Source organism: Calidris pugnax, unplaced genomic scaffold, assembly GCF_001431845.1.
Source record: "Calidris pugnax isolate Ruff unplaced genomic scaffold, ASM143184v1 scaffold15, whole genome shotgun sequence".
Taxonomy (NCBI): domain Eukaryota; kingdom Metazoa; phylum Chordata; class Aves; order Charadriiformes; family Scolopacidae; genus Calidris; species Calidris pugnax.
The window spans coordinates 8555510-8577085 of NW_015090774.1; the positions used below are offsets into that span (position 1 = coordinate 8555510).

The following is a 21576-nucleotide window of genomic DNA, read 5'->3' on the forward strand; positions in this document are numbered from 1 at the left end:
AATGAGGTAAATACCAGGAAGAGAGCAGCAGGATTTTGAGGTACAGGAGAAGATTATTTTCTACATGATGGGGATACAGATATAATCCACCACCCTCTCTCCCTCTGCTCTTAGACCTTAGTGTGGTGGTGAAATAAATACTTTGCAGTCTTTAAGAGCTAGAAATGTAATTCTGTTCTAAGGCCAGGATCATTAAAGTGGATCCATGTTCTTGGTATCTACTTCTAACAAAGCATCTCTGAGCTGTATTTCTTACCTCTTCAGGTGACTCAAATTCTCTCTCCTACAATCCTATTATCCAGATTTATGATGCTGTTTACTTTTGCTGATTTTAGTTTTGCTTTTTGAATATCTGATATTTTTTTTCCTCATTTCTTTCCCTACCTATTATGTAGGAGTCTTCAGCAACTTTTGGATTACCCCGGGGAAGATGTAGAAGAGACGTTCTGCTTGAATTTTACAGTAAGACACATTTAACATAACAACTCTGTGATTGTGGTACAGTTGAAACCCATTTACTTATTCATGTGTATTATGGTTTATTCCAAACTATGCCTGTAGCACATACCCCATGTTAATGTTAAAATTCTTTGCTGTCAACTCCCTTGTTCTTTTGTAGGTGGTCATGAAAACTGAGCTAGTAAGTAGATTGAGCAGAGTGGTTTTCAAAATAGCCTTGTTGTCACTGTGACTTAAATGCCAGTGGCCAACTTCTCACAGTAGACAGTGAGAAGCAGGTTCCTAAATCCTCCTTGAAAATGGAAGTTAGGCTTTGAAACCGCTAAGTCAGTTCTTGAAATACTAATGCAGTATTGCTGCCATAATATTATTACTTTTTAACTTAAAAATTTATAGTGTGTGTATGTGGCCAGACTTTCTTAGAAACAAGATGCTGGAGGCTATTGCTAGGAGGCATGCTGAGGTAGTCAGCTTTCCTCTGCTACTGTGGTGGTAAAAGAATTTATTTTCCTAGCTAGTAACCTACATGCAGTAGTTTCTGTGACACGTGGAGATTACCTAAAATTAAGAGTTTGATTTTGATGTGCATTGGAATATCAGGTACGTCCCTCATCACATGCTAACATTTAGAACCTCACAAAGAGATGCAGCATCATTATTCTCCAAGCTGTGTTTTCCTCTGACTCGGGCAGGGCAAGGGCTTCCATGTTTCAATGTCTTTCCTTTAAAATCCTGGTGCTCCAACAGGTTTTCAGTGATGGGTTCATCTTAAGCTTGATCTGGCTTCTTGACTCTGTCCAGGGCCTGCCTGGGGTAAAGCCAAGGTACCAGGAAGAAAATCTGTGGTGAACTTGGAGCGTGTTGTCCATTTCCTTGTTTCATAAATGAGAGCACGTAAAGTCTCTTAGACCAAACTCACCTCTGGAGTGAGTCAGACCTGGGTCTGACTGTCTCATGCAGGTCAGAGCTGCGATTCAGGATGAGGTAATGAAGTCAACATGATGGTCATGCAGACTGTGTGAAAAAAGAATACCTTTCAAGTAACACAAGAGATTTTTCTGTTTTCACACAAAAAGACATTCTTACTCTTTCTTGTACTGTGTACACTGCATGATACATAAAGACGTGCAGATACATCTGCTAAAACTTTGAAATGAATAAATAACTGATATTCCAAGCCTCGAGGTTAATAATTTGACAAATTTGCATGTCAAAATATGAGCCTCTTGTATATGGCAACTTGAAAATTAACCCTTTTGTATTTTCTTCGCATGACTGATTCTGTGTGTACAGAATCTATGTTTGTACTAGTGTCAGCTTAGGCAAGGGACAGCAGGGAGCTGTCTCTGATCATGCCATCTTGCAGTGAGAGCAGATGAGTTAACCTACTGAGCTTCTGTTATAAAAAAGGGAGTCCTTTTTATTGCCGGAGCTTGTGGGCATACTTAAGTACAGTTTTTTAGTTATCTATCCCTTGGATTTTTTTAAACAGGAAATTTAAAAGAATAACTTTTTCCCTTTCTGAGTTTTTAGACTTAATGGCTGTCCTACGGCAAAAGTAAATGATGGAAGGTGCTGAAGCACACAGGGCATTTTGGAGCAGAGAAAAAATGTTCTACTTTTCTCTGGCTCACCTTTCACATGCCAGTCATCAGCTGGGGAAGAGAACTCTGTATCTTTCTGCAGGCATGTGGCCTGAAAAGTACTTCTGGTCAAATTGGTTTTCTGGTTTTGTATAGATCTGCAGGGAAAGCTATGGTGTGACAGAGCAGAAGAACCTGATTGAAGATGGAGATAAAATTCTGGTGCAGAAGGACAACAGGTAAGTGGGGTGGATGTGGGCATGGACTCACACTGTGGTGAAGTCGGGTGCAGTGCCACAGAAAATTTGGCTGCAGTGAAATGTGGGAGAGAATTAGAAGTCACTGTGAACAGTTTCTAAGGCCAGTTGTTCAGAAGTTGCTGAATGCTAGTGACACTTGAATGAAAAGCAAGTTTTGGTCATCTTTCCACCAGTGTTTGGAAAATGTTCTACACCCTTTTGGATGGACATCTTCCCTGTAAAAGGCCTTCATTTAGATCCTTGGCGGTTTTCTCATGGTAGCTAGAGATTGCAAATTATTTTGGCCCGTAAAGGTTGATCTCCCTGAGAGGAACTGTATGTGAACAGCTAAACCTGAGCCTGGAAAACTTGTTTATACTATTAATTCTGGAGCTGGAAACACTGTCCCCTGGATATGCCTGATAGGGACCACCATCCCTGATTACAGCCATAAGGCCCTGCTGTACATGGATTTCTTTCCGTTTGACTGAACACCTGAGAGTTATTACCAGCACAGCTACCATTTCCCCTCCTTTTTTTTTTTTTTTTTTTTTTTTGCAGCTGCTAAACTATTTTCTTCTTATAATCCTGTAATTGGATTTCTATAAATGCTTTTATTCCTTGAAGCAGTGTTCAAATTCTTTCTCTGCTTGCAAAACAGTGTGATCCAGTGACTAGTCAGCAGCATGGTTAGGGGCTCGGGCTAGGATTGCTGAAGACCTTGCTGGCAAGCCTGGAGATGAAGTCATTTCCTATTAATCTGATTATTTAAAAGGGTTCTGATTGTGTCTAAAGCCATTGCTGTAACAAAAGCTTTGTCTTTGTTACCTTCTTACCTACTTTACTGCTGCCCGAAAGGGTGCAGGTTTACAGCTAAATAGCTGCCTCTGTGCAAAACCCACGTGGAGATGGAGCAGTGTAAGTCTCTCTCCCTGCAAAGAGAAGATGGGCTTCAGGTAAATAGAGGAGAGTTTAATCTAGGCTTGTGACAGTGAAATACAGATGAAAATGCCAGTGACAGTACCCTTTTGGTTCTTAGGCTGGGCACGTACACTTAAAAGAAAAATTGCCATTTTTCTGCTGTGCGCCTAAGGGGAGGAACAAAGATATTAGATAAGCACCCATGTTGGCTCCTGTGACTGTTTATTAAGGCAACAAGAGAAGAAAATTGTGAAAGAGAAAGGCTGGTGTGTAGCTCCACTGGCTTAACACATTCCGGAATGCAATTGCTTTGCCTTGACCAGAGTTTTGAACTCAAGCTAACCTCTAAATCCAAGTCTAGACATAGCTGTCAATTCATCCACCTTACAGTGCTTAATGACTTCCTCCACCCCTACGTTTAGAGGCCAGAGACTAATTTGCTGCTCTTTTGGCCTGAATAGTTTGCTGTGTGTGTGTCGTTGCCCTTCCTGCTTGAGGAAAGTTCAGTGGCAGCTGGAGAATGCGCAGGGCTGCAAAATGCCAGGCAGGAAATGCCTGCCTTTTCCCTTTCTCCTTTGGAGTTCATGTTGGCTGTCACAATATAAAATGTTCTTGATAAAGGGTTCATGACTGTAACAGCCAGAGAGGTATTAAGCAATAGTTAAGTGCTTAATCAGCTTGGATTTCCCTAATGCTCAGGTGACTGTCAGGAAAATGACAATAAAACAAATGCGCTGGAAAGTAATCACCCCCCCTCACTATATGATTTCTTATTCCAAGTTTTCATATTTACCAGTCTGCTTCCTTGTTTTTATTTTTTAGTTTCTCCCCCGTCCCTCACTGCTTTTACATAGCATATGTGGTGAGAATTCCTCCACCGAAAGATCAAAATATTTATTTCAATTGTGACCTCCTCAGCTAGAGATTGGGATTCCACAGCGTTCTCTGATCTGCTTATCGTCTTAGCGCAGGTGGGAGCTGGGCTGCAGCGTCAGGCAAAAATGACAGCTCCATCCACAGGAGTAGTTCCATGTCCCCATTTGCCACATTGCCTGGTGCGTTATTGTCAGGTGTAAAAAAACAAACAAGCAAAAATATATGATAATATAGGGGAAATATTTTAAGTCGTTGCACAAATAAAATTCTAGTGTTGCGCTCAGGTGATGGTGCTTTGAGAAGAGGAAAGAGAGAGTAGAATGCAGGTGCTTAACCTCCTAACAAAACCCAGAGACAGGGGCTGGCCAGGGCCTGCCACAAGTTTCTTGCCAATGACCACAGAATGGTGTTTTTATTTAAATGTTGTGCTTGGGAACCCTGGAAGCAAAACAGCAAAAAAGGGTTGTCATTCTGAGAGAAATCATTCTCTTGGTCACATACTCCAGATGCACATGTCCTGTATTTATTTAACCAGAGTGGGAAGGCTGAAGAGGAGGTTTCCTAAGACTATTTTCTTGCTCCATAATAAGAAGCGTTTCTTGATTTCTTTTGATTGCTTTCTTTTTGGGGCCGGGAGGGAGGGAATTGGCCATGAGGTTTCAGAGCAAGACTTTTCAGAGCAAGATTTCCTCAATCTGCCTGTAAGTTACAGCTTTGGCTTTGAAAGTGCTGAACCACTGGCAAAACTCGTTGGGGACCAAGTCAGCAGCAGCTGCCTCTGGAAAGTTCACATTGTACCTAACTAGGGCCCCGTGAGGCTCTTGGGTTTGGGAGCGGTGGTTTTCTGGGCACTGTCTGTTTGGTTTGGTTCACTCCTCCCAACAGAGCACTTGCTCAGGACAACCCATCAGTCCCAGGTGATTGCAGAGCCCAGAGCTGAGTAACCCTGGACACCTGCACGCTGAGAAGAGCTGTGGGTTATTTCCTAGAATTCCTAAATGTAGAGTTGCAGGAGCTGGGCCAGGGGGTGGACATGTTCCTCTGGTGAGTGAATCCTGAGATTTGCTTTACACCACCTCTGTGTGGATGCGGGTTCCATGGGGAAGAGGACTCTGTTCCTGAGGGAGGTATAGAGCTTGGGCTGCCAGGGACCCTCCTGTGCTGCCACTGCCGGGGAGTGAACAGACACAGGGTGGTCCTTGCTGCCTCATTCTGTGTTCATGTTGCAGTGACTCAGCTCAGTGAGAGGAGGGCAGTGGGTTGAACCTGTTGCAAAGTTTGCAAGACACGTTGCAGGCAGAAATAGGAAACGTTAGCAGTGCTGCTGCTCAGGCATATGATTAAAAGTGCTTTCCTTTGCCTGCTCTCTCTCACTGCACTAGGGAAGAATTTGTTGAAGCCTACGTAAATTACATCTTCAACCTCTCCATCCATGAGTGGTACACGGCTTTTTCCACTGGCTTCCTGAAAGTGTGTGGTGGGAAAGTCCTGGAACTCTTCCAGCCCACAGAGCTCAGGGCCATGATAGTTGGAAACAATAACTACAACTGGGAGGAATTGGAGGAGGTAAAGCTTCCCTCTTGTTGTATTTCTCTTCTTTTTTGCAAGTACTGGGATTGCGCAGTTCCATGAGGTGGGCACTAACCTGGCACGTGAGATGTGATGAGCCACAGATGTCTTTTTTTAAGGTTCTTGTATATTTTGCTATCATTCACATGAAAAGTTTCTTATTGGGCTGTCCTGCTACTGATAAAGCTCAGGGAGGGAATTCAGGGTGTGAAAGGAGAGGGGAGAAGGACTTCCATCTGCTGTTTTTAGGGATGAAACCTAAGACTGAAGGGAAGAAACAAGGTCAAGGTCTTCACCTACCATAAAACCATCTCCACTTGTACAAGGGCTAAAAGTACACAGCCAGGAGTTCAAAGGGGAGTCTGGACACAAAGTAAGAGTTGTGTCCTCTCAAAACCCAAAGATCAGCACGTTATTTGCTCTGTCTCAGCCTCAGCAGCAGAAGTGGGTTTGCGATGCAGAACACATGATCCTGTTCATGAGCCCAACCTGTGAACAGGTGCTCCAGGTTTCTTAATGCCAGATGTAATTAGCTGAGTGGCTAGAAGCCTAACACCTGCCTTCCACACACTGCTTGGAGAACCCTTGACTGGGTCTTTGAGCCATGCTATTGCCCATGACCCATCCTGTGCTACATTTCATAACTGTCCGACCTCGATCTGATGTCAGATACCAGCAGAGGTCAGGTCTGGGTTTTGCTTAGTCTTTACTTTCTAGTGCTTGATGAAATGATGTGACTTTTTGTTTTTCACTAGAGCGCTGTCTATAAGGGAGACTACACTGCGACACACCCCACAGTGAGAATGTTTTGGGAAACCTTTCACGCTTTTCCCTTGGAAAAGAAGAAGAAATTTCTCTGTGAGTATCTTGCAGTGGTGCAGACTGGTTCCTCAGAGTGGAAGGCTCGGGTGGGAGTATCTGCAGAGCTCGAGGGTTATGGCACATTGTGTTAACTGCTAGAAGATGATCCAGCATGAATGGCTATCTCCTGAGTTATCTACTAGTCAGATAATCCAGATAATCTGTTTTCTCCTTCTCTTGGGGTTTGGTTTTTTTTTTTCCCCTTGTTTCTTTTGTGTTCATTTTTACCCTCAAAATCACTGGGTGGTTTCTGCAGTGCAAGATCCAACGTGGTGTCTGACAAGAGAGTGCAGCACCCACCTGTTGGCGTTGCCAGGAGGTGAATTCGTAGCTGTCCCCAGCGCTCAGAAATAATTTGGTTCCTTCTTCTGCAGGCTGAGCTGCCAGGCGTTGCAGCACTTTAGGTGCAATGGGGCAGTTGTAGGGTGAAGAAATGAGTGTATAACGTGGCAGGAAAATGAGACCATGTACTGGTGTGACAGATACCTCCCCTCTGATGGTGGTCTCCTTGTGCTAGGTATGGTGGGTGGTGTGCTGGGAAGGAGAGGAAATCCACTGCAGAAGTGGCCTTGGGAAGTGCACGTGTGTGTGTTGCCTCAAGTGTCCCAGCCACCCGCAGATCTGAGCTGCTCTGGGGGGGTCACTTTATTTGGGACAGCAGAGGAGGGGAGGAGAAATACATGGTTCTAAGGGCAGGTGGTTCCACGTTTGTTGCTACAGCCAGCAACTTCTTCTCCCCAGTCAGAGTCCCGTGGTGCGGGTGGGGATGGAGCTTGCCTTGAGGTGCAACCCTCAGCGCGTGGTCACCCCCATCTGAGTGTCCAACCTTCCCTCTGCTTCTCCCAGTGTTTCTGACGGGCAGCGACCGCATCCCCATCTACGGCATGTCCAGCCTGCGCATCGTCATCCAGTCCACCTCCAGCGGGGAGCAGTACCTGCCCGTGGCACACACCTGCTACAACCTGCTGGACCTGCCCAAGTACAGCAGCAAGGAGATCCTCAGCGCCCGCCTGGTGCAAGCCATTGACCACTACGAGGGCTTCAGCTTGGCCTGAGCGCCGCGGGAGAGGCACAGACAAGTGGGTACAGAGGAAGAAAACAGTGGGCTCGGCTTTATTTTTGTAAGGGAATGGATCGGAACATTTTGGGGGGGAAACGTAAAATTATTAGTAATAATACTAGATTGAGATGATGCAGTCTCAGCCTGATGCTGGCAGCGTTTTGTGGGGCTTCAGCAGGGAGAGGCTGGTGCTTTGACTTTGCTCATCTACTGAACAAAATCAGTTCAGAGGACGTTTTTGTTTTTTCCCTTTCACCTTGACATCACTGCCCTCCCGGCAGTTCCTTGGAGTTTGCTTTTATCGCCCCTACACACACACACACACACAGACTCACCTCTGCTTTTAATCCAGTTTAAATAGTTTGGTGTTCCTTGCATTTTAGGCTATGGTGGAAGTTGAGGATGAAGTAGTGGTCTCCTTTTTGAAAAGCTGTGATTTCCCCTCCCCCTCCTTTTTTCCTCCCTTTTTAAATGCAAGCTGGTTCTTGCTTGCTTTCAGTGGAAATACCTGCTCTGCCCTATGGTCCTTGGCAGATGGTACTGGGCTGGGATGCCATTTGTGACCCCCCCAGGGCAGTGTATTAGTGATGGTACATGCTCTGTCTTTTTTGCACCAGGATGTCTGATGGAGAATACGATGGTTTTGGGGTGTGGTGTGTGTGTGTGTGTGGCTTGTTTCTCATCACTTGTCTCAAATTTTGTTTCCAAGCAATGTTTTCTTAAAGAAGCCTCAGACTCCTCTGGAGCCGAGTGTGTGTTCAGGCTTGTGGAAGGACAAACCCTGCCTATAATAAGGGGTTGCTCAAATTACATCTCTCTTGTGTTGTGTTTCTGTCTTGGCAAGTCTACAAGTTCGATGGGTGGGCTTTGCTGAGCCCTGTTTCTCCATCCGAGCAGACCTGTTGGTCCAACCCCAGGTGAGGGGCTGCTTTTACTGCTGCCACCTTCCTCCAGAGGAGACACGTGTGTGAGTGTGTGTGTGAGTGTGTGTGTGAGCCCGCGGGAGCGTGTGAGCTGTGTCCAAGCTCTCCAGTCTCATCAGGTCAGCAAAAGGAATAAGTGTGAGATCCACTTTGGAGTGACAAGGCTCTGTTCAGAGATTGGTTTTATTTTTTTCAGTTAGGATAGCTTTATTTTGCTGTTTCAGAGGAGCTCTTCCACTTGACAGCTGTTTTGCTGGGGGGCCCTAAAGGACAATCTCTATGAATTAGACTGGAAATGCACATTAGGACTTGAGTAGCAAAGTCATTACCTAAATCTATCCTGTAAGATTGGAGAGCCTTTAGCCTCTTTCCCCCCATTCATCCCCCTCCCCCCAGTAAATGAAGTACGAATGATTCTTCTTCTTCCCTCCCCGTCCCCTCCCTCCCCCCATTTTTCAGGTCTTGATGTAAATCTCATTTTAAGCCTAGGGTGGTTTTGACATTGACTTGTTATTAGGACATAGTATTTATGCACCGTGTTCAATATACAGTATTGAACTTTGCACCTCGTAACAAAAGGTTTTAGGCTTCTGGGTTTTTTTTAAGACAAGCTGTGGGCTACACTGAGAGCCCTCCAGCCTCTTTCTAATGCAGCATTGAAGACAAATATACAATTATATCAAATGTTTATTTTCGATGTGTGTGTACATAGTACAGTATTATGCAATAAATTTGATGTTTAATTCTGACCGAGCGTGTGCCTTTGTGTCAGGAAGCAGAGGAGGAGCAGGGAAGGACAGGAAACGGAGCTCTTCTGCCCCAGGGACCACAGAGACAGCGAGTGAGGAAGGAACCTGCACTTCAAGGAGTGAGAGAGGTGTTGGGATGACTCAGCCATGGGGAGAGATTTCTCTCTGGGCACGTGAGTCTGGAAGAGCTGAGCCCCCTCAAGCACTGGTGCAGGTACCGAGTGCTTGCCTGTCCCCACGGGCCACCTTCTTGCTGCCATGAGTGAGGAGGTGGCCGTTAGCTCCAGCAGCAGCAGGGCCAGGCTCTGACATGGTCCGGGCACACGAACCACCCGACTCTTTCCCAAGGGCACAGCCTTGAGAGGAGCCCAGCCCACGAGGGATGCAGCAGGCGCACGGCCCAGGTTCCCCTCTGGTTCTGCTGGTGCTCCCGGTGCCAACAGCACTTTTGGGAACACATCCAGGGGATGCTGCTGGAAGCAGGGTCCTCTGCCAACCCACAGGGACCTTATAAATGCACCCACCTGGATAAGGGTCTTTTGGCCCTTCAGGAATATGGCAGTTCCCAGTGACAGGAAGGAATCGAGCCACCATTTCCACCCAGTTATCCCACCCAGAAGGTCAGTGAATGCATCACTTGTTGCAGTTTTTAAATGCAAAGTTAACTTCCCCATCTGCACGTGAGCAAAGTCCCCTCCTAGGCCTTGGCTTAGAGTAACGAGCCTGGCCCCAAATTCCCTCCCCAGCAGCCAGAAGGGATCCTCTTGGATCCCTTCCCCAAGAGATGGGAAACAGAAAGTGAGGCTGAAGTAACCTGAAGAAGCTGAAGCACAACTTCACGCCCTGTACATACACCAAGCCCCAGCTGGTCTCACGCATGACAAAATCCACACTGGGTGCCCAGCCTCTGGTATCATAGAATCATAGAATCATTGAGGTTGGAAGAGACCCTTGGGATCATCGGGTCCAACCATCTACCCTACTCTACAAAGTCCTCCCCTACACCATATCCCTCAGTACTGCATCTAAACGGCCCTTAAACACAGCCAGGGACGGTAGCCCTGCTTCTGTGTGGTTGCCACCAGCCAGCAAGGGCCACCGGTGGGTGGCACGGGTGCAGTGCAGCCCCAAGACAGCCCTGCCAACCGGCCAGCACCGGGCCAACGGCCAGCACGGCCCCATGACCAGGATGAGCTTGTCCAGGCACCACAGGGACAGTCACAGGCTCCAGCCTGGCTCTTGCCTCAGCAGCTCATTTCAAGCACCAACGATTCACTGATTTACAAACATCTCCAAAGAGGCCACAGGGAAGCACCTCAGGCTGCAGCACTTACCATCCAAAACTTGCACATACCAGGAATAACAACTGATGTCTTAGCAGAATGATTAAAAGATAAGATGCTTTAATTTCACTGCCTTTAACATCAACAGCCATGATTTGACTGTTTACTCGGGAATAAACAGAATAAAACCAAATGCCACTTGTAAGAATGACAAGTTTTTCCTCTGCCTTTAACTCTGGCAATCATCTTACTTTGTTCACAACCCAGTCATCACCATCATTTAAACAAACAGCAAGGATTTACTGTAGCACAGCGTGGCAACACACAGTCACACATGTCTGCAACAGCCCCAGAGGATGGGAAGCCCCACAGACTGTGCTGCCACCCTCCAGCAGACAGCTTGTTCTGGTGACATGGAGACAGGTTGTCTTATACTAAACAGCTTATTTATATCACATAAAGTGAAGTATTGTACAAAAAAAAAAAAAAACTACACCTTTTCAAAGCACAGCCTGGTATTTAATGTTCTCCAGTCAATACTCACTCATTGCTGTTGGCACAGACAAATCATCAAACAATGCACAGCTGTTGAGCTGTTGCTTGGATTGACTTGGAGGGGGGTGTGTGGGGGGCAAACACCACGTGTGGCTACTTGTGGTTAGTGGGAAGTCAAACCACCTGTGGGAGCTACAAAAACAACATTTTAGGGCCCAGGAGAGGGGACTCACAGCATCTGCAGACCCAGGACAGAAGGTTGAGCGTTTCTATGTGTCTTTCCAGGACTGGAACTGTAAAATTCATTTCTTCTCTGTGACGGTCTTTCCTAGCCCTTCCCTTCGCAACTCGGTAGATGATGAGGTTTCTTTTTTTTTTTTTTTGCCATGGGGAGAGACTTGAAAAGAACAGTTTAAAAAGAGAGATAGCTAGGCATGATTTTCTTTCTTTTAATGTACAATTTCAGTTAACAGGTTTTGTTACTTTTAGCTTTCAAAGTTCAAAAATATAAACTCTCTAAAGTGCATAATTGTACTTACATTTCATATAAACTATCTGAAATTCTAGCAATATACCATGTAAACAGCGGTAACTAAGCATCAGAAAATGCTACAATCTCATCAGTTTAAAAATAAAATGGACTGTTCCCTACATATCATTTATCAAGATTTGTCAGGGGCAAAACCCAGCAAAACAGATAATTTATCAGTACACAGTGCAAACAGGCTTTTAAAAATAAGCAGAGAAAATGTACTCCTGGGGAGCCTCGGCCCATTGGAAAGCTGTCCCACTACAAAGAAAGGGCAGAAACTGCTTCTCTGTCCATATAAAGATGTCCAGGCCCCAAAATAAGCAAAGCACCCAAGCTTCAGGCCATCAGAATTCAGCAAAATCCCAAACGCAGAGCAGCCTGAGGCACACGCTCACCACCCGTGATGTTGCTTTGCTAAACTGGGCCTGAACAAGACCAAACTGAGCCAGGTAACCCAACAGCCTTTCTCATCCCACACTTCTACTACTAGAGTGACACCACAGCCAGTTTGGCTCAGCTGCAATCCCCAAAATAACCAGGGAGGAGCTGACTATGGACTCTGAGCCCCTAAGAGCAGGCTGAAGGACAAAGGCACAGCTCTGCTTTCCTGGGCTGACCCCGTGTTCAGACAGGGGTTTACCCTGCTCAGGCTTCCTTTCCAGTCAAACATCTCCAAAAGCAGTTTTTGAGCCCATTTGCCAGCCCAGTTAACACGTTCAAAGGGTGAGTTCTGCAGAGGCACAGCCCCACACCTCTCAAGTGATGGAAACTCAGCACCTCTGAAAACCAGGCCCCAGGTCAGCACACAAGTCCTTTGGAAATACAAAATTCAGTTTTCACTGATTTTTATATAGAAAGAGCTATTCTGCAATCAGGAAAAGAAACCAACCACCTGGGAGTCCCCCTCCTAAGTGCTCTCACTAACACATGCCTTACCCATCCAGACTAGTAATGTCATGTGCAAACCCTCCAGGAGAAGGCTGCCTTCTGAAGTGTTCATGGGATCCTGAAGAGACCAGAACACCCTCAGCATCAGTTTTGGCAAGAATTAACACAGCACATACACAGCAAGTGGAAAAGGGTAAGTCTTAAGTACCACAACCCAAAGATATCTATTTGTGAGCCCACTTGCCTGTATAGAGAAGGAAAGGGGAGAAGTTATGTTGGGGGTCCTCATCCTACCTCCTCCAGCGTGGCTTGCGTGAGGCTGTGATGGCTGGCACTGCATTTGGTCTCAGCCATTTGGCTTTTGCACGTTAGCTGCCCCGGGGATCAATGCAAAAGAAAACGTTACAGAAATGCTCTTCTTGGGACAGCAGGGTCTGGGACGTCAGCCCTGGCTCAGGGCAGAGCAGGTTGGTGCACACCAGCTGGCCTGGGACTGCAGGACCGTGAGCCCTCACCTGCTCAGTGCATTCCTCAACTTGCTGCCCTTTGCTCCTTCGGGCAGCATCTGTCTGACACCAGCAGCTGGATCAGGTGTCCCAGGACTTTCTTTTCTGAAAGTTGTAAGTGAATCTGAAAACGCTGAGGTGTCACAGCTGGAGCAGAGGCCCCGTGCTCAGGCAGAGCGTGGCTCTAGGCTTTCAGTTCCCTGCAGTGCCCTCTGCGCCACTACACCGCTTATCACACCAGGAAGAAAAGACCATCCTCTGATGCCACCATCATGGTGTTGTTGCTGCAGCCCAAACAGTCTGACTGACAGTGTATGTAAAAGGACAAAATCTAGGCTAGCGAGTACGTATGACACCACGTGGACTGTTCAGCTTGGTCTCCTAACCTTTGGATCGGGTGATGAAGCACACGCACTAGCGGGGTGGGTCTTCCAGAGATCTTCCAGATTTATTGACACCAGACATTTAACTGATTAGCTACCAAAATCCCAAGGGATTCTGACTTAAAGCTTTTAAAACCTCTTTTCCTCCCAGTTGCCCAAACATGGTCATAATGTTACAGTATCACTTTCCAGGCACAACACGCTGGTGAGAACCTTGCTGCAGGGCTCGTTGTCTTTGCTGTCCCAAACAGACATAGGTACTTCCTTCTACTCCCATCGAGTTGGCCATCAAAAAAAGCGGGAAGAAAACCCAACTCAAGCCTGGGCAAAACTGTAACTCAAACCAGCTGTGGGTGATGACGGAGAGATTCTTACAGCACTTACCTAGAGCAACAGAAGATGACTTGACTCCAAACAGTCAAGGTCAAAAGTCTGAGCGAATCTTTACCGCGGCTGTAAGAGGACAGTCTTGGGGCTATCTGACCTGTGCCTTCACATGAGATCAGTCGGGGCACTTGCCTGTTAAACTAAAGTAGAAGCTACTCGATGATTTAATCACTATTCATCCTACTTTGTCTCGTGCTATGATATCCCGGGAAAACAGAATAGTATGGCTGGTTTTGATATTCTAAATATTACAGGATATGTAAGCAAATCAAAACAGAAGGATCCCTTCAGTGCAGTCACTGAGCGCAGCGTCATGTCTCCTACACTGGCAAACTCCGTTTTGGGCATCAGGCCTGGAGAAAGAGTGGACAACAGCAAGTGTAGAGAGTGATGGAGAGACACCTTTCCTCCCCCTCCCGCCTCTGGGATGGCCTTTCAGTTCCCAGGGAGCTCCTCAGCTCTCCCCAGCCAGGCTCCCGCTGCGTTTGTCCATTTGGTGCTCTCTTGTCTTTGTTTGCTGACAAAAACGATCTTCTCCTTTACATGATCTTGGAGCTAATATCTCTTTTACTGATCAGGACCTCCAGCAGCCTCAGCTTGGCCTTAATCTGCTTGTATTCGTTGTATTCTTCAGCCATAGGCATGCGGTCTTCTTTCTGCACGTTCCTAGTGGGAGAGAAAGCAGGTCATGAGCATTTCTGTGACAGGACACCTTCCCTCAGCAGCCTCCCACCGTCCCTCAACAGGACCTACAGAGCAGCTTCTCTCCTCCACTCCCCGTCAGGAAACAAACCCAAAACGTTTATCCTTTGAGGGGGAAAAACCAAAAGGGTCGAAACCCCTGCTCCAACAAAGCGTGGGGCGCTTGTGTGTTGAGCCAGAACACAAATGCAAACCCTTATTTGACAGCACGGCCCACTCCTCTGCCAGTGCCAGCCTCTACACAGCAGCTGGAAAAAAGACAGAAGAGCCCTTTCTGTTTCAGGAGCCACCTGGATGTCAGCCCGTCAGCATGGCAAAATAAAATACAGCTCCTCCTGGCTTGGCACCACATCACTTACATGAACAGGCACGCTTGTGAAAAGGAAGAAGATATCTGAACAGATTTCTCTCAGCTTACATGGAACTCTCAAGTTTTCAGTGATTTTGCAAGAACTTCTAAGGATGAGGGCTGATGGCAAGAAACTGACAATAATTCCAGTGCATAAATGTACTAAAGCGTTCTATCGGCTCGTTAATGAGGGACATTTTCTGAAAATAATAAACCCAGCTACACACGCTTTTTAAACCAGTGTCTGAACACCTCACTGACAAGCAAAAACAGGACAAAAATCTAAATGTACATCATTAGGAAAACCCCCAATTATTCTATCACTGAGAAACTCTTCCACCATTCCTGCCAGTTGTGCTAGAGGCAGGTGGATTTTCACAATCTATACTTTTGCTTCCCACTGCTTGTCCTAAGACAAAGTTTTCCAAGAGGCTGTGGTTCCTAGAGTTTGGGGATGGGAGGGTAAGGGGGGAGGAGGGGAGTAATTAATTTTAACGGGAAACTGTAATGAATGTGGATAAAACACCGATGATGAAGAAATACATAATAGTGAGTTACAGTAATTTTCCATATTTGGAGGTCTTTGTAGATGCCAGAGAGATTAAAAGTAGCTGAAGGCCAGAGAGACAGCTGAGAAATTATTACCTTCCATTTTGTCGGAAAAAATTATCTTCAAAGTCTCTCAATTTTTTCCTGATTCGCTTTTTCTCTTCCCTGACTTCTTGGAGCTGCTCTAACAGTTCAGGGCTGTTGGGGTGAAACAGAAACAAGATTATACATATGTAAACAATTATAACAGGAAACATACAGTAAATCTATAAATGTATGGTTGTACATATGCCAAGCAATGGAGCTGCTCCTGCAAGATTCCAAGGAGGCAGAAGTCAAATATCAGTATGAGGACAAAGCAGTTTCTTCCCAAACTCTTTCATATGAGGGTCTATTGCATTTTGAAATTAAAAGGCAAAAACTTCTGACTCAGAAGATAAATGGAAAACAATTTTAAATCTAGGCACTTTGCCGACAAATAAAACGCTATCTCAGCAAGAAATAACTTTTTGAAGTTGCCTGCAAATTCAACATACATGGATGCTTCATGGAGATTGGAAAGCCCCATATCCTGGTTGCTCCTAGATGGCATCTTATCATCCACCGGGGAGACAAAGCCGTCGGCGTCATCTTCTAGTTGATCCAAGAAGCTACGCACGTTGAAATCTGTTTTCATGGTAATTGTGAGATCTGGCTTCACGTTACTGTCCTCCTCAGAGCCCTCCTCTTCCTCCTACAGAGAGGGACAGAGCACCCCCAAAAGAGAACAGGTTACTGCTGCCCTTCTCAGAAACGGGCACCTCTTTCCCCACATGCACTGGGGAGCGGGTACGAAACGGAGTGGACAGGCAGAGCAAGCACCTCAATCCCTAAGCCACACAGGACACCAGAAGACCATCAGTAGGACACCCTAACACCCAAAGCATGTCAGAGAAACTGCCACCACCAACTCAGACTGGTTAAGGAGACCCAAGGCAACAAAACCGAGCGAAAAAACACCTGGGGTTGTTAGCAACCCGTTGCTTTAATCTATGCATTCTGATGTACATACACCCACTTGCAGTCATTATGCATACTGTCTAAAGCACACCAGCCACCCTCTCTGCTTCCCTAATGGTTTACACCTGGCAGCACACAGATTGCCAGCTTAAAATGCAAAATATTCTCTCAACAGATGCAGCTCAACAGCCCTCTCTAACGGCTGAATGCAAGCCCTCCAGTGCTCACACACTGCTATCAGGGAGCTCAGAACAGTCTCTCCATGGCCCTCATGTGGGATGTGAGTCACTGCAAAAGGACTGCTGACATGGGCCGTTCCTGACATCAGCTCTGTGCCATTTAGCTGGAGTAGACTAAAAATCAGAGTGGAAACACTCTGCCCAGTGCAATTTCCCCAAAGTACACTGATGATTTAGTCGTGTTCAATTGTTTTGCAAAATTTATAGGCGCAAGGTTTGGAAGTCTCTGCTGCGCTTGGTACCTGCTAATTGACAGCATTCTCAAATGAAGGGTTTGTCCTGCAACACCGCCCAGAAATCATTTGGATTTTCAGGGAACAGGGCCCAGTTTTCTCTTACAGAAACATTTCTAGAAGGCAGTTTTCAACCTTATAAATATAAGGAATGAGGCATGAGCATTAGACAAAGGTAATAAATCCCTGCATGGACAGTAAGTCTCTTAAATACGTATGTATGTGTATATATATATATTTTTTTTACAACCATGTAACTCTAGCCAGGAAGGATCTAAGCGCATGCATATCTTTAAAAGGGTTTGAGGGCTAACATTACCAAAATCTTCATGTGCATGCAAAAATGTATTGTTGCACTGGGATCAAAAGAAGCCATTTTCTTTACTTTTTTTTCATGCAATTCCCTGTGGACAGTTTAATTATTCCTAAGAGATTGCTCCCATATTTCAAACAAAAAGGAGAAAGTAACACTAGGACCTAGCACAGTCCCATTAAATCCTCCAAGTCAATAATTTATAAACGCATACATTTACAGCAAATCAGAGTTTGCCCAGATTTTTCTTTTTATGTTAAAGCTCTAGGCCCTGAAAATGCAATGCAAAGCCACAGGCTGAGAATTTTACAACCAAGATGGAGGCTTGAGGATGAAAAAACAGATTAGCTGGGAAGAAGTTTTGAGTAATAATAATAAAAAAATATACAGAGAGGTTTGAAAAAATCTCAGGAAAATCTGCAGGAACTTGTGAAAGTTAAAGCAATATTTAGCATATGATTAGGTAAGACCGTTTCTCCAGATGTAAATTCTATAGTTAAACAGAAGGCATAAACCCTGCAAACAACTTCAGGCTGGGCTGGGGAAGGGAGACCATCGCTCACTGCCATTTACTGGTCCCCAACCATCCTGCCCTGCCCTGGGTCAGGGCAACCAGGCCTGACACAGGAGAACACCGATCCTGCTGCAGCATGGAGGAGGATTTGCTAAATCAATCAAAGTCATTAAAACAGAAAGCTTTATTCTGGGGGAATCTCTCTGGCACCACAGGAGGAGCTCCCGCACCCTCTCCTGGGAGAGCAAGTTGCTTCTGGAGAGAAAGGAAAGGGGCAGTTTTCATAATCAGTGTGACAAACTGCTCCCGAGGACGCAAAGTGTCCTCCCCTCAGAGGCCCACGAGGAGCCCGTCTCACTCGCCTCACTCCAGGGCACCAGCTGCCCAAGCCAGCAAGGATCACTCTGGCCCAGAGCTCCAGAGCGAGCCTCCTGCCAACAGAAGCCCATGGGAGGAAAAGAAAGAGGAGAAATTTCCCTCGTTTAGACCTCAGTGCCAAAACACTACATGGGGCTGTCACAAGACCTCTTAAGGCATTTTGCTGCTTAAAACGAAGGAGTGAATTAAAAGGATTCACAGCGAGAACTCAAATGGAAATGGCCACCTAAGGCCTTCACTTCAAACAAGTCTCACATGGGAATCTTATTTTAAACCCACACTGGCACTTACATCTCGAACCAGAATGATCTTCATTGACTAGATCCATTTGGCTCGCACCTGCTCTCATCTTTAGGCAACCGTGAGGCATTTACATTTTCCAAAGTTACAAATATAAAGTCTCCAGTGCATCCCACCATCGGTGCTCCCAGCAAGCAGGCTTCCCAGTCATCGTTTCAACACAGACAACATTCAAGATACTGTACCCAAATAGCTGGTAAGGCTTCACCTCTAATGCCCTTTCAAGCTTTTAGGCAACCCTCCCAAATACTCTGGGTGCGAGCACAGGTGAAACATAGAGGACACACTAAATGAAATAAAAACTAACCCAAAGAAAAATACACCCCCGCAGACTACTATTGCACATTTGATCCAGTGGTTACCTACAAAATACTTGGTGGCGATTCACCAGCCTCCCACAGCAGCTCAACATCTCCAGTCTGCAATCTGGTTTTAATGAATATACACCTCCAATAGTCCATTAATCATAGAATCACAGAATGGTTAGGGTTGGAAAGGACCTCAAAGATCATCTAGTTCCAACCCCCTGCCATGGGCAGGGACAGCTCCCAGTAGAGTAGGTTGCTCTGAGCCCCCGCCAGGCTGGCCTTGAACACTTCCAGGGATGGGGCAGCCACAGTTCCCCTGGGCAACCTGTTCCAGTGTCTCACCACCCTCATAGTAAAAAATTTCTTCCTGAGATCTAATCTGAATCTTTTTTTCTTCCAATTTAAATCCGTTTCCCCCTGTCCTATCATTACTCTTCCTGGCAAAGGGTCCCTCCCCAGCTCTTCTATAGGCACCCTTCAGATATTGAAAGGCCGCTATAAGGTCTCCCCGGAGCCTTCTCTTCTCCAGGCTGAACAATCCCAGCTCCCTCAGCCTGTCTTCACAGGAGAGGTGCTCCATCCCTCTGATCATCTCCGTGGCCCTCTGCTGCACCTGTTCCAGCCGGTCCATGTAAATAATACAATCTACTGTATACAATATACAATCTAATTGCCTAATAATCAAATCAACCCTGAATGTCTACCTCTGCAGTATTTACACCATTAAGCAAACTCTGGCTGGATAAAGGATAAATGACCCATGTGTGCTGAAGCACTTTCTTCCCCTGCTACATGGCCAGGGTAAGGAAAGCAAGTGTGGGGCCCAGCCCCACACTGTGTATCCTGGTCAACTGTTGGACTTCCCTTCTTCTGAGGGGAAGAAGACCCAATATCGTGGCAGTCTTCACCACCAAGAATTACTTCAGCACGAGAAAGAAACACAACAATCCTGCCATCCCAATCTGACCAGGCCTCAGCTATCAGAACCGAGTTGTTCTTAACTTCCATTCTCACGTGACTTGGTTAGAGATAGCCTTCACGAGGTGGTGACAAATCGCCCTGGATGAAATAAGCACGTGAATGGGAGTAGGTATGGATCCCAAAAGTGCCCCGGGTTGGCTCCACGTGTGAGTGTTAGTTTTGTGAGAGCTCATTTCTGCCACGGTGCTGTGTGCAAGCCACAGAGCTTTGGAGTGAGAGAAGCTACCGCAAACCAAGTTAGTGTCATTAAAAAGAAAGGAGGAAAGCAAGAAAAAAAGCAAGGTACAAAGGTAATTGTGATTTTTTTTTTTTTTTTTTTTTTTAGAAAGCAAAATAAAATATTTTATGTGCAGGTGAAGGGGGAAGGAGAAGGACGGGAAAGAACGCAAAGCCAAGGGAAAACTGTAGTCTTAGGGGAAGAATTTGATCAGAACTGGCGTGGCTTAAAGCAGCTACTGATTTTTCAGGAGGACACTGCAAAAAAATCAACACTCGTGGGGAAAAATAATCAATCAATCATTCTCTTTCATTGGTATAAGGGGAAAATTGATGCAAACTGAGCAAATAGTTAGCAGCTGGAGGTCTTCACCTTTATCTCCTTGAAGAAGGAAGCTGTTTCGCCCTCGATAATTGGCTGCAGCAAAGGGCTTCTCCGCTTGCTGGAGGGGGAACCCTGTGACAGGTGTTAACAAGTATGTTACATTATGAACCCCTTTCTCCTCCACCACCTGCTCTCAGCTCATTCTCACCCACACACTCACTCTCAGCTCATCGCTGGACCATCAGGAGAAATCCATTTCTTAAAGAAGAAAAACATGCCTGGCAGACCCCCTGAACCTTGGGCTGTTTGCTCTCAGGATGCTGCTTAGCAAGGGACGTCACCGCCAAACACTTCTAAGAAAAAACCTTGGATGCTGGAACACTAGCTGGGCAGGAACTACAAAGTAAAGGCTGCAAGAAAGTAACCCCCAGCCCGAGGCACGTACACCCCCCCCCTCACCATTCGGTTGCCTCTCAGAGCAGAGCACAAGCCCAGCTAGACTCTCCAGGAGCCTCATTTCCCACTGAGGTACCTAATGATGCAGAGATGAATTTTCAAGCGTACCCCGCCTCTGCACGAGCCTCTCACTGGTTCTCATTCAAGGGGGTGGGAAAAGCCAGTCTTGTCTCCTGGCCAGCCACTCTGCAATTTCAGTTTTGTGTCAAAACAGGACCTGAGCTCTCTTTTGAGAGCTTTGTATTAAACTGCCCATGCACAGCTACGCGGTTTCCTCCTTCTTGATTGCCAGCACCACCTTCACAGCACACATTTTGGGGAGTACTTTGCATAATCAAGGAGGGACAGCTTTTTGTTTTAACTACAGGACCACCTCCCACAATTTGCAGGAAAAAACCCCCCACTTCTCAGTGTGACTGCACTAGGTAACGCTCTGCCAGTCCGTTCACTTCACTGGCATTTACAAAAAGTGAGCAGCGTATGAGCACTGCTTGGGAACAGCAGAAAAAGTAAAAGATCATACATGACCGACAGAGTAAACAGGTACCATGATGAAACAAGTCACTTTCCATAGATAGGCTAAGTAATCTCTGTGCATTTTTTTAAGATCAAATAATTTTTAAAAAGTGGCCTCTATAAGTTGTCTAAAACTAGAGACAGTGCATTTGCTCCACAGAGGGGTGCACTGAATTCCTTGCTGATGGCAGTGCCTCCTTGCCAAAGCACCACCTTGAATGAGGGAATATCCACCACTTGCAGGATCTCTTTAACACAAATGAAGCATTAGGAGACCGTTGGCCCTTTCTCTCAGCCAAGGAAACTGGTGTCTCCTGTGGAACCCACACAAATCTGTGTTCCTGACATACAATCCTGTGTAATCGAGCAGCACGGAAGACCTACAGCTCAGAGTGGATTGGTAAGGAAAGGGAAGTGAGGCTGCAGCCAAACACAAGATGATGAAATAACAGCAGCAGCCCAATGGAAAGAGAAGAAACAACAC

General features: G+C 46.1%; 2 protein-coding genes across 11 annotated transcripts in view; one reads left to right on the forward strand and one right to left on the reverse strand.

Moving 5' to 3' along the window:
- The window catches only part of LOC106889180 (probable E3 ubiquitin-protein ligase HERC3), a 50169-nt gene extending 40929 nt beyond the window's left edge, over positions 1 to 9240 (forward strand). The window contains exons 20-24 of the mRNA XM_014943970.1: positions 396 to 462; positions 2199 to 2281; positions 5461 to 5644; positions 6403 to 6505; positions 7355 to 9240. Coding sequence (XP_014799456.1) covers positions 396 to 462; positions 2199 to 2281; positions 5461 to 5644; positions 6403 to 6505; positions 7355 to 7563 — 646 coding nt within the window. The 3' untranslated portion in view covers positions 7564 to 9240. The remainder of the gene's footprint in view (positions 1 to 395; positions 463 to 2198; positions 2282 to 5460; positions 5645 to 6402; positions 6506 to 7354) is intronic.
- A 2110-nt stretch (positions 9241 to 11350) lies between these two features.
- Positions 11351 to 21576, reverse strand: part of FAM13A (family with sequence similarity 13 member A) — a 134703-nt gene continuing 124477 nt past the window's right edge. For 9 of the 10 annotated variants that reach the window (XM_014944040.1, XM_014944047.1, XM_014944030.1 and 6 more), the window contains 4 exons: positions 20169 to 20252; positions 15851 to 16047; positions 15411 to 15512; positions 11351 to 14380 (listed from right to left, as the gene is read on the reverse strand). In XM_014944040.1, coding sequence (XP_014799526.1) covers positions 14254 to 14380; positions 15411 to 15512; positions 15851 to 16047; positions 20169 to 20252 — 510 coding nt within the window. In that variant the 3' untranslated portion in view covers positions 11351 to 14253. The remainder of the gene's footprint in view (positions 14381 to 15410; positions 15513 to 15850; positions 16048 to 20168; positions 20253 to 21576) is intronic. The other variant, XM_014944009.1, reaches the window with a different exon arrangement.